Below are 12,471 nucleotides of genomic sequence, written 5' to 3' on the forward strand. Positions count from 1 at the left end.
TTGCGTTTTTAATTATTTAGTTAGCTTTTATTTTCGAAAATAGAAAACCAAAATCAAAAATCCCCCCTTTTTCGTAAATATGTATGTATTTTGTTTTATTTTTGTAAATATTATATTATGTTTTAATTTTAATTGTTTAATTGTTTGACAATGACAGGTGTACCCTCAATCCCCGGAATAGAACGATCCCTATTTACTTTATACTACTAATGACATTTCAGGGTTAAATTATATGCTTGCTTTGAGCGTATCAATTTTTGGCGCCGTTGCCGGGGATTGAAAAATCATTTGCCATATTGTGAATATTTGTTTTGTATATTGTGACCGGAAACAAAAAAAAAAAAAAAAAAAAAAAAAATTTATTTGTTAATTATTTTGTAATTGTCGAAATTTAGTTACTTACTTAGGTTGTTATTTATATTGTTGAATACGAATTTTAATTGTAGGTTGTAAATTAAAGAAGGAATAGGTGAAGTCGTGTTTATTAATATTGGCCTAAACCCCTTATTGGTACCTAGTTCAGGTCCCTTAAGGTTGAGGGCGGCCTTTATTAACATTCATTGAACTGTCTTCACACTTAGGACCTTTTATATCCAAGTAAGTATAGCCTATGTGGGATGGTGTCTAGGAAGGGGACAACGCTCATGACTGGTTCTTGGATTCAGAAGTGCTTACAAATGGGCGTAAACCTCAATGAGGGAGTAGCCTATGCCAAAATGGATCCTACCTCTTGTGTTCGTCCTCCCCTACCTGGCCATGTCAGTAAGGTTGCCCAAAGGATGTAGAAGGGACTTAGTGTCTTGACGATTATACTTGGGCCGCACGTCCACTTGATTTACCGCTTGGAATTTAATTCGAAATCAATGGTATTTATAACAAAAGAAAATGTTGTGATGCACCTAAGGTATATTGGATTAAACATAGTCTTGAAAAGGGTAGCTGTTTAAGTCCCATTGCACATCGAGACTCCCTGTTCCCGTACCTAAGTGTTGAAAATAATTGTGAAGAAAAAGAAAGAATGTAAATCATTGTACTTCATAATAAAAAAAAAAAAAATTAAAAAATTAAAAAAAAAAAAAAAAAAAAAAAGGAAGATAATTAGATGTGAATAGTGACGTTTTGTTTGTTTGTGTGAAAGTTTTGTGTAAATGGTGTCTAATCGTGTTAAACAAAGGAAATTGTGAATATTGTTAAATTCTTGATTTATTATAAGTGTGTAAAATCGTATGAGTAGATAAGGGCCCTTTTGTTAATATTGGCCTTAACCCTTCATTAGTGCCTTTCTAAGGTCTTATGAGGTTGAGGGCGGCTTTTATTAGCATTTGGAGAACTGTCTAACACATGAGTTCTTTCCAAGCTGAGTAAGGGGCATATAGGTGGTGTCTTAGGTTGAGACCCTGGGTGATGGGTTCAAATTGGATCTCAGAGATACTATAGACCGTGCGTAAACCACAATGTGGGAGTAGCCAATAGGGGCCTAAACCTCAATGAGGGAGTAGCCTCCGTAGTGTCACCAAAATGAGTCCTCCCTCTCACTTACCTCTTAATCTGGCCATCTAGCCTTCTGAAACAAAGGGAAGTGACTTATGTCTAGGCGACTATCCCTAGATCGTATCTCACCAATAGTAGTGGTTTCTATTGGGCTCGACTTACAACTTGTAACCAATTGAGATATTAACTTTATTTTGTAAAGATAATAAGATGCTTGAACATAACCTCCACTTGTAAATTGTGTTGTTTTGTACATTTTATACTTGTATAAACTTCTTACGTGGTTTATTTGTGAAAAGATTGTGGATAGTTTTTAATTTATACTTCTCTTTATACTTGTATAAATCATAAATAGTAAAGTCGTGAATAGTAACTTGTGAATAGTGACTCGTGAATAGTAAGGTTGATGTATAAATCACTAATTTGTAATTAACTCACTTTATACTTTGCTAACTTCTTTGAATTTTGATGATGTTCAGGATTCCTATGAATGACCGAGCCTTTTAGATCCTCTACACTAAAGGAAATTGAAGCAAGGCTCGCTCGCTTGAAGGGTCCTTCACTTCTTGAGCAGACAAGCCCTTCCCCTTCGACACACAGAGGGTACATCTTTAATGAACAAGGGAAGAGGACCTACTGTTCTGAGGAGTCTACATCACCTACACCAAGTCCATCTCCTCCTTCACGTTCACCTTCACCTGTGATTTCGTCCAACTCTACACCACCACCTTCACCACCACCTGAAGAAGTCGAAAAAGAGAGAATGGCATCTATTAGGGAACTTTCCACTGCAACTGTTGAAGGAGGACCCCCTACAGGCATAGTATACCCTCCCCCTGCAGCTGGAAGACAAGCAGAGTTTGAGCTAAAGAGTGGTTTGTTGCACAAGCTCCCTATCTTCCATGGACTTAATATGGAGGACGCTAACAAGCATGTTCGAGAATTTCAATCTGTTTGTGCAAACATGCAACCACAAGGGGCAGATGAGAACCTTCTTAAGATGAGAGCATTTCCATTCTCTCTAGCTGATAGAGCCAAGGATTGGCTATATGAACTCCCTGCAGGACGTATCACCTCATGGGAAACAATGAGAAAGGCCTTCTTGGAGAAATACTTCCCAGCTTCTAAGGTCATCACACTCAGGAAGAAGCTCAGTGGAATAGAGCAAGCCCATGATGAGTCCTATGCTGCCTACTATGAGAGGTTCAACTCCCTACTTGCACAATGTCCTCAACATCAGATGAAGGATGAGACCCTACTCACATGTTTCTATGAAGGACTCTTACCCTTGGAAAGGCAAATGTTGGATGCTGCAGCTGGAGGAGCTTTTGTGGATAAGTCCCTACAGTTGGGAAGGAGCTTATAGCTAATCGTGCTTTGAACTCCCAACAATATGAGGGAGTAGGACACTCTACTCGTAGGGTGCATGAGATGAGCAAGAATACTGCAATTGAGGACCAACTGAATAAGCTTACTCTACTCATGAATCAAGTGGTAAGTTCCAAGGGACCAAGTGCAACAATAGCTTGTGGGGTATGCTCTATGCAAGGGCATGTTACAGATCAGTGCCCTCAACTTAATGAGAATGGAGGATGGGAATCTGCAAATGCTATTGGAGGATATCAAGGAGGATACCAAGGAGGACCTCAACGTCCTAGACATGATCCTTACTCCAATACGTACAACCCAGGATGGAGGGACCATCCCAACTTCAAGTGGACCAACAATGATAACGTTCAGAATCCTCTTGGTGGGAACTTCCAACGTCCTCAAGGGCCTTCATTCCAAGGATCATCTTTTCAAAGGCCCTACATGCCTCCGCCTCAACAGAACTCAGGACCTTCAATGTCTCACTATGACAAAACGTTGGAAGCTTTGACTAGTTCCACCCAAGCCTTGACAAACTCTACTCAAGCTTTGATTCAAGGACAACAGACCCACACTAAGGATATTGCAGATCTTAAGAAACAGATGGGCCAAGTTGTGGACTTCATGAGCAAGATTCATGAGACTGGGAAGCTTCCTAGTGCACAATACCTAACCCTAAGGGTAATGTGGAGAATGCATCAGTTGTGACTACGAGGAGTGGAAGACCATTGGTGGATCCACCCAAGCAACCCAAGAAGGTCCAAATGAGCATAGAGATTGAGGAAGACCAAGAACCCACCAAGTTGGGTATTGAGAAGGACCCTGCAACGTCAAAGGAAGAGACCAAGGCATCCTCATCTTTAAAGGCAAAACCGGAAATCAAAGGTAATAATTCTAACTTATCGAATTCGGTTATTGCTAACCCTTCTTCTTCTTGCATGCCCTTCCCACGCAGGTTCGCCCAATCTAAGAAGGATGAAAGTGACCAAGCTATCTTGGAAACTTTCAAGAAGGTGCAAGTAAACCTACCCCTCCTAGAGGCCATCAAGCAAGTCCCTAAGTATGCCAAGTTCCTCAAAGAGCTTTGCACTACTAGGAGAGTAAACCGTGAAAAGGAGGTGGTAAAGGTAAGTGAGAATGTCTCTGCCCTAATTCAGAGGAAGATCCCTCCAAAGTGTAAGGATCCTGGAAGCTTTACCATTCCTTGTACTATTGGTAACTCTAGATTTAAGAATGCCATGCTAGACCTAGGTGCATCTGTTAATGTTATGCCCTACTCTGTTTATGAAACCCTAGGTCTAGGGGAACTTAAATCTGACAATGTTATCATTCAGTTAGCTGACAGATCCAATGCATACCCTAGAGGTTTGTTGGAGGATGTGCTTGTACAGGTTAACCATCTTATCTTCCCAGCTGATTTTTATGTATTGGAAATGGAGGACTCCCCTGTAAGTTCCACTCCATTGCTTTTGGGACGTCCTTTCTTAAGGACAGCTAGGACGAAGATTGATGTGTATGAAGGCTCTCTTACAATGGAGTTCGATGGTGACATTATTGGCTTTAATATCTTTGAAGCCATGAGGTATCCCCTAGAGGTTAATGATTGTTTTTCTGCTGACATTTTGGATGAACTTGCGCAGAAAATGTTTGATGTTATGCATGAGGATACCCTAGTCACTACCCTTGAGAGTGGGGTAGGCTATACAAAGGAAGGCGTCACCATCTCAGAGGACAAGTTGAAAGACACTTGTGAGGAGAAAATCATTGAAAACGTCTCCTTCCTTGAGGCATCACCCTTTATAGGTAAGTCTGTTTCTCCCTTGTCCATTCAGTTATCCACTAACAAGACGTTACCTTCAGTGGTCCAGGCCCCAGAACTTGAGCTAAAACCTCTTCCAGACCATTTGAAGTATGTCTACTTAGGGGACAAGGAGACCTTACCAGTGATTGTGTCCTCTGCACTGACGACTCCACAAGAAGAGAAGTTGGTGGAAATGTTGAAGCAACACAAGACCGCCATAGGATGGACATTGGCGGACATCAAGGGAATCAGCCCTACGACTTGTGTCCACAGAATACTTCTAGAGGAGGGGTCTAAACCCACTAGAGAGGCTCAACGTCGTCTCAACCCTCCAATGATGGAAGTAGTGAAGAAGGAGGTTATCAAACTCCTTGATTGTGGGGTGATCTACCCCATTTCAGATTCCAAGTGGGTCTCTCCAGTTCAGGTCGTACCCAAGAAATCTGGGATCACTGTGGTGAGGAATGCTGAGAACGAACTGGTGCCCCAAAGGACAGTCACAGGCCACAGAGTGTGCATTGATTATAGGAGGCTCAACGCAACTACAAGGAAAGACCACTTTCCTCTACCATTCATTGATCAGATGCTTGAGCGCCTAGCTGGACATGACTACTACTGCTTCCTGGATGGATACTCTGGTTACAACCAGATTGCAATTGCAAATGAAGATCAAGAGAAGACAACCTTCACTTGCCCCTTTGGAACGTTTGCCTATAGACGTATGCCCTTCGGACTTTGCAACGCTCCAGGTACCTTTCAGAGGTGTATGGTAAGTATCTTTTCAGATTATATTGAGAAAATCATAGAGGTATTCATGGATGACTTTTCAGTTTTTGGAAAGAATTTTGATGATTGTCTTAATAATCTGGAGATAATTTTGAAACGTTGCATGGAAACTAACCTTGTACTTAATTGGGAAAAATGCCATTTTATGGTTCAACAAGGGATAGTTCTAGGACATATTGTCTCTGCTAGGGGTATAGAGGTTGATAAGGCCAAGGTGGATGTTGTGCGTCACTTACCCTCTCCCACTTCTGTGAGAGAGATTCGTTCTTTCCTTGGTCATGCAGGTTTTTACAGGAGGTTCATCAAGGACTTCTCTCACATTTCGAGACCCTTATGTCAACTACTCCAGAAGGATGTGCCCTTCCACTTTGACAAGGAGTGTCAAGAAGCTTTTGACAAGCTTAAGGAGTTGTTGACATCTGCCCCCATCATGTTACCTCCAGACTGGTCCTTGCCCTTTGAGTTAATGTGTGATGCCTCTGACTACGCAGTTGGAGCCGTTTTGGGACAAAGGAAGGAAAAGCTGCCCTATGCCATCTACTACGCCTCAAGGACTCTCAATGATGCACAAATGAACTACTCCACCACAGAGAAAGAGCTCCTTGCAGTTGTCTTTGCCCTTGAGAAGTTTCGCTCTTATTTACTTGGTACCAAAGTTACTATCTTTACTGACCATGCAGCTTTGAAATACTTGATGACCAAGAAGGAGGCGAAACCAAGGCTCATCAGATGGATCCTACTCTTGCAAGAATTCGACGTGGAAATTAAGGACAAGAAGGGTAGTGAAAACGTGGTAGCTGACCACTTGAGTCGTTTGGTGCACGCAGAAGACCGTCTCCCTCTGGTGGAGACGTTTCCAGATGAACAACTCTTTGGACTTCAGGTAAGTGAACCATGGTATGCAGACATTGTGAATTATATTGTGTCTAGAAAGATTCCTGATACCATGTCACGTGCTCATAGGGATAGGCTTAGGAAAACTGTTAAGCAATATGTTTGGGATGAACCTTATTTGTGGAAGTATTGCTCTGATCAATTGATTAGGAGATGTGTGCCTGAACATGAACATAATGCTATACTTTCTTTTTGCCACTCTAAAGCATGTGGGGGTCACTTTGGGTCTAAGAAGACTGCGTTTAAGGTGCTAGAGTCTGGGTTCTATTGGCCAACATTATTTAGGGATGCACATGCCTATTGTTTAACTTGTGATAAGTGCCAAAGAACAGGAAATCTAGGTCCTAGAGATCAAATGCCATTGTCCAATATAATAACTGTTGAAATATTTGATGTCTGGGGTATAGATTTCATGGGACCTTTCCCTTCATCTTTTGGGTTTCTCTATATCTTACTTGCAGTGGACTATGTTTCCAAATGGGTGGAAGCAAAGGCCACTAGGACTAATGACTCTAAGGTTGTTGCAGATTTTATCAAGTCTAACATCTTTAGCAGGTTTGGAATGCCTAGAGTTCTCATTAGTGATGGAGGATCCCATTTTTGCAATCGGACGATTGAGGCTCTCTTGAAGAGATATGATGTCACACATAAGGTTTCTACACCTTATCACCCACAAACTAGTGGGCAGGCTGAGGTCTCTAACCGTCAGATCAAGGGGATATTGGAGAAGACTGTGAACCCTAACAGGAAGGACTGGTCCTTGCGTTTAGAGGATGCTTTGTGGGCCTACAGAACTGCATACAAAACTCCCATAGGTATGTCACCATATCGAATTGTCTATGGCAAACCATGCCATTTACCTGTGGAGTTGGAGCACAAAGCTTGGTGGGCTGTGAAGCAGTTCAACATGGATATTGATGCAGCTGGGCTTCATAGGAAGTTGCAATTGCAAGAGTTAGAGGAGATTAGGAATGATGCCTTCGAAAGTGCTAAAATTTACAAGGACAAGACTAAGGCATTCCATGACAAAATGATTCGAAGGAAGACTTTTGTTGTGGGTCAAAAAGTTCTTCTTTTCCATTCTCGTCTCAAACTCTTTCCAGGTAAGCTTCGTTCTCGTTGGATTGGGCCTTTTGTTATCACTCATGTATTTTCTCATGGAGCTGTGCAGATAAAGAGTGAACAAACAGGTAATGAGTTCAAAGTGAATGGGCATCGCTTGAAGCCTTACTATGAGGCATTTGTGGAACATGAAGTGGAGGATGTACCCCTCCAAAACATTCCCAACCCTGAGGATTAAATGGAGGTACAAGTCTAGGCTGAAAGACTATAAACATTAAGCGCTGCTTGGGAGGCAACCCAATTCAGAAGTAGCTGTGGAGGAGTCGTCAACGCAGATTTGTTTTATCTCTCCCTTTTACTTCTCCAATTTTTCTTTATTTTGGTAGTCATTTTCGTAAATTCCATCCCTATATGCTTACTTGTTTCATTGCATGCTTATTCTTGATTACATTGAGGACAATGCAATATTTAAGTGTGGGGGAAGGGATTTATACTTTTGTTTTGAGTCATATTTTGAGTCATATATATTGAAAAATACAAAAAAATTGAAAAATGTCAAAAATTTAAAAAAAATTTCGTTGCTTTTGCTTTTGTTTTGGAGTCTTAGGGTGCCCTTTCAACTGTCTAGGATGATTCTATATCTCTGAAATCATGACTAAAAGAGGATCACAATATTGAGATGATTTTAAATGGTATTCTTTGGTTAATTGAGATATATGAAAAATGTATGCATGTGTAGTGGATATGGATTTCGAAACTTTGGTACAGAAAATATGAGCATGTTAAGATAAGTTTTGATTCATAAAGCCCATGTGAGATATTTGAGCCATGTCCCTTTTTCTTGGAGTAAAAATCGAAAATATATATTCTTAATTTCTTGGCGATATTTTGATGATCTCATTATTCTTTCACTTGATTGATTGCTTGCCATAGATTAAGTTTGATGGACTAGAGAATGCTAGAATTCACTCTTGTGCTTGTTGAGACGTTATATCAATACATGGCCCTGATTCTGGAAGGGATAGAGGCGCCCTAGGAATTACCACCATTGCCAAATAAACCTGTGTCCCTAATTGTGCCCGTCGTGGGACTCCCCTAGATAAGCCCATTTGAGCCTACATTAAGCCTTTTCATTCATCACCCTTAAAACCCTTAACCATGAAGCTTAGTATAGTTACAACCCTACCCTTTGTTCTAAGAACTTAGTGGAGCTATCTTTTGAGACATACTACATGGGTTTGGTGCCAAGGATGAAGATTGAGAAGAGGTGAAAGTTAAAGTGTGGGGGTAGACTTATCCATAAAGAAGAAAATATGTGAAAGCCATGAAAAAATGAAAAGAAAAGAAAATTGTGTACGGCTAGAAAAGAAAAGTTTATGGATTTTAGTCCCCCATACTTAGTGATTTTGGAGTTTACTTTAACTGAAGGCCCACTACAGAAAAATTTGGCCTTTGTCCATTCACTATAGTTCAAGGGAAGTTTACAATGAAGATTGGGCCCAACATGAAGACATTAGGCCCTTTTATGTTACCTCTAGGGAAAGTGACGTTTTTGCAATGCCTTGGTGGATTTCTTGAGGTCTCTACATCTACATATGCTCTACTAGGTTTTTAGGACACTTTGATAATTCCTTATCCTTCATTTCTTTAAACCTTGAGCCTTGGCCCCATTACAACTCTTGATAAGACCTTCTTGATCCTTAAGATGGGACAGCCCTTGATGTGGAGATGAGTTACAAGAGTTGAACCTATGGCTTGGGTCCATCTGTGCAAGTAGTTGGTATCCTTCATGAGATCTTTAAAGAAAATTATACATGTGCTTTCGTTTCTTGAATTATGTGATATACTTGCTATCTTTCACATATACTTGAGTGTATAAGCTTTTAAGCATTGCCATGATCTGAGAGAAGAAAGAGTGGATATAACTTGTGAGGATTTGAATCATACTTGTTTGAAGCATGCTTAACAGAACCCATCACCATTGTACAACCAAGTCCTACTTGTGTATGTGTAAATTATGTGTTTTAATTAACTCTCGAATGCTTAAACATTGAATCTTGGTTGAGTGCTAATCTTGGTGTTGTGAAAGTAAGAGATTGCTGAGACAAATAGTTGAAGGGCAATAGAGTCATTGTTTTTGTAGAGTCTTTAAATTTTCGTTGAGTCTTAGTGTGATTTTGCTAAGGGACTAGCAAAAGCTAAGTGTGGGGGAATTTGATAGGAGCATTTTAATGCGACGTTTTAACTGCATTTCCCTGTACTTTCTGCGTTATTTCCTTAATAAAACTCTGTTTAGGAAAGTTTCCATTCTTTGATTGGGAAAGTTCCTATTTGTAGAAAGTTTCTATTTTTGTAGTTTCTATTTATCATTTTTAGTAAGTTTCCATTTTCGGTAGTTTCTATTTTTCATTTTTAGAAAGTTTTCCATTTTCAGTAGGAAAGTTGCCATTTTTCATTTTAGGAAAGTTTCTATTTTTCTTACTAGTTTCTATTTTCAGGTCCTTGTCACAAATGAGCTGAAACGAGCTCACAAATGGAGAGAGAAGCTAGCCAACGTTGGAGGGAGACAAGATGAAGTACAAAGGGAAGCACAAATGAGCAGAAATGAAGAAAAGAAGTTTTCCTGGTCCAACCAGGAAACCCTGTCCAGAAAAGGAAAGCTTGCCAAAACAAGACTCTTGAGCCAACCATGAATGGAGATCGAATTAATGAAGTGACATGGCATGAGAGAAGCTTCTTGAAGACTCTAGATGGTGACATGGCATAAAGGTGGCACATGGAGGCCCAAGAACTCTCAAGAATGAAGTGGATTTTCGGCAAATGGATCAAAGGCCCATTAAGCCCATGCAAGTAGGGTTTATGACGCATGAATAAACCCTAGGGGAGAATTTGCCGTCCAAAGCAAGAGAGAAACAAGGAAGTTGGCGTTAAAAATCAGAAAATAAGAAGAGATTTTCTAGGGAGATTTTCTAGGGCTATTTTTATGGAAAGAAAATACTTGGAGATAAACCCTAGAGATATTATTGCCGTGGAATTCCAAGAGGAAAAGAAGGAATTGCCGTGAATTAAAGAAGAAACCCTAGAGAATTCGGCAAGGAGAGATTCAAGGGAGAAATAAAAGGAAAGAGAAAAAGGTGGAGACCAAGAAAAGCTCAAAAGAAGTCTAGATACATTCCTATATTCCCTAAAGGAATTTTGGCCGAATTTAAAGTATAAAATCAGAATATTATCAAGGGAATTTCGGCCAAGATTGTTAGGGAATTAAATGGAATTTTGTGATTGGTTGAACCACCTCATAGGGCTTATTTGGCAAGATATTATTGGAGGAAATTATGTGGAATTTTCAGATTAATTCCATAAGGTTTACACGGCTTGGAGAGCAAGTTGGCCGTCCCCTATATAACCTCCCCTCTTCTCAACGTTTTGGAGTTCCCAAGTTCCATTCTTTACGTTTATACTTTGAGAAAAAAATCAGAAAACTCTCTAGCTTAGCCGTGCTCCTCTCCATCCTCTAGGGCAACCACGAAGTGCAAGCAAGGCCAAGGAAGAAGAAGACAAGCCGTGCATACCATCCACCCTCCACCTTGAAGATTGCTTTCGAAATTCAAGAGACCACATCATCATTTCATCCATCTCATCTCCATCACGGTGTAATCCGATTCTCCTTGTACCTTTGCTTTGTAATTTTCGTTGGTTTTGCCTTAGTTGACACATATGTATGAACAAGTATTGTTTTCTGATTTTTTTCTCAAAGTATAAACGTAAAGAATGGAACTTGGCCGAATTCCCTAGGGTTTGCACGGCAAAAACCCTAATTTCTCTCTTCATTATCTCTTGGCCGAATTCCCTAGGGTTTGCACGGCATTCCCTTGTTTTCCTCTTGGCTTGGACGGCTAGGAGTCTTCTAGGGTTTATCTCTTGATTTATTTCCATAAAAATAGCCCTAGAAAATCTCCCTAGAAAATCTCCTTTTAATTTCTGATTTTCCACGTCACCTCCTTGTTTCTCTCTTGCAAATTCACGGCAAAACATCTTTAGGGCTAGGGTTTGCGTCACAAACCCTAGTTCCATGGGCTCTTGTGGGCTTTTATCCAATTAGCCGAAAATCCAACAAGTCTTGAGAGTTTTTGGGCCTCCATGCGTCACCTCTATGCCATGTCATCATCTAGAGTCTTCAAGAAGCTTCTCTCATGCCATGTCACTTCATTAATTCGATCTCCATTCATGGTTGGCTCAAGAGTCTTGTTTTGGCAAGCTTTCCTTTTCTGGACAGGGTTTCCTGGTTGGACCAGGAAAACTTCTTTTCTTCATTTCTGCTCATTTGTGCTTCCCTTTGTACTTCATCTTGTCTCCCTCCAACGTTGGCTAGCTTCTCTCTCCATCTGTGAGCTCGTTTCAGCTCATTTGTGACAAGGACCTGAAAATAGAAACTAGTAAGAAAAATAGAAACTTTCCTAAAATGAAAAATGGCAACTTTCCTAAACTGAAAATGGGAAACTTTCTAAAAATGAAAAATAGAAACTACCGAAAATAGAAACTTTCCAAAAATGAAAAATGGCAACTTTCCTAAACTGAAAATGGGAAACTTTCTAAAAATGAAAAATAGAAACTACCGAAAATAGAAACTTTCTACAAATAGGAACTTTCCCAATCAAAGAATGGAAACTTTCCTAAACAGGGTTTTATTAAGGAAATAACGCAGAAAATGTAGGGAAATGCAGTTAAAACGTCGCATTAAAATGCTCCTATCAATGCTCCTATATAAAACTCCCCCTTTCTCAACGTCAAGGGTCCTCCCCCCCATACAATTTACACTTTAGAAAAAAATCAGAAAATCTTCTTAGCATAGCCGTGAGTTTCTCCATCCTCTAGTCATCTCCACGAGTTCAAGCAAGGCCAAGGGAGAAGAAGCATAGCCGTGAGCATCCATCATCCATCATCCATCTCCAACCTTGAAGCTTGCTTTCGAGATTCAAGAGACCACCACATCAATCGTTCATCACCATCCTCATCTCACGGTGTAATCCGATTCTCCTTTGTAACCTTTGCTTTGAATTTCGTTGGTTATG

At 40.2% G+C, this 12,471-nt stretch overlaps 1 protein-coding gene across 1 annotated transcript in view; it reads left to right on the plus strand.

Moving 5' to 3' along the window:
* Nucleotides 1-6,806: 6,806 nt before the first annotated feature.
* Nucleotides 6,807-12,471, plus strand: part of LOC112175918 — a gene marked incomplete at both ends in the record, with an annotated part of 102,879 nt that continues 97,214 nt past the window's right edge. Inside the window, one exon of the mRNA XM_024313655.2 lies at nucleotides 6,807-7,028. Within this exon, the coding sequence (XP_024169423.2) occupies nucleotides 6,807-7,028 (222 nt within the window). The remainder of the gene's footprint in view (nucleotides 7,029-12,471) is intronic.

Source organism: Rosa chinensis, chromosome 7 (genome assembly GCF_002994745.2).
Source record: "Rosa chinensis cultivar Old Blush chromosome 7, RchiOBHm-V2, whole genome shotgun sequence".
In the NCBI taxonomy this organism is placed as follows: domain Eukaryota; kingdom Viridiplantae; phylum Streptophyta; class Magnoliopsida; order Rosales; family Rosaceae; genus Rosa; species Rosa chinensis.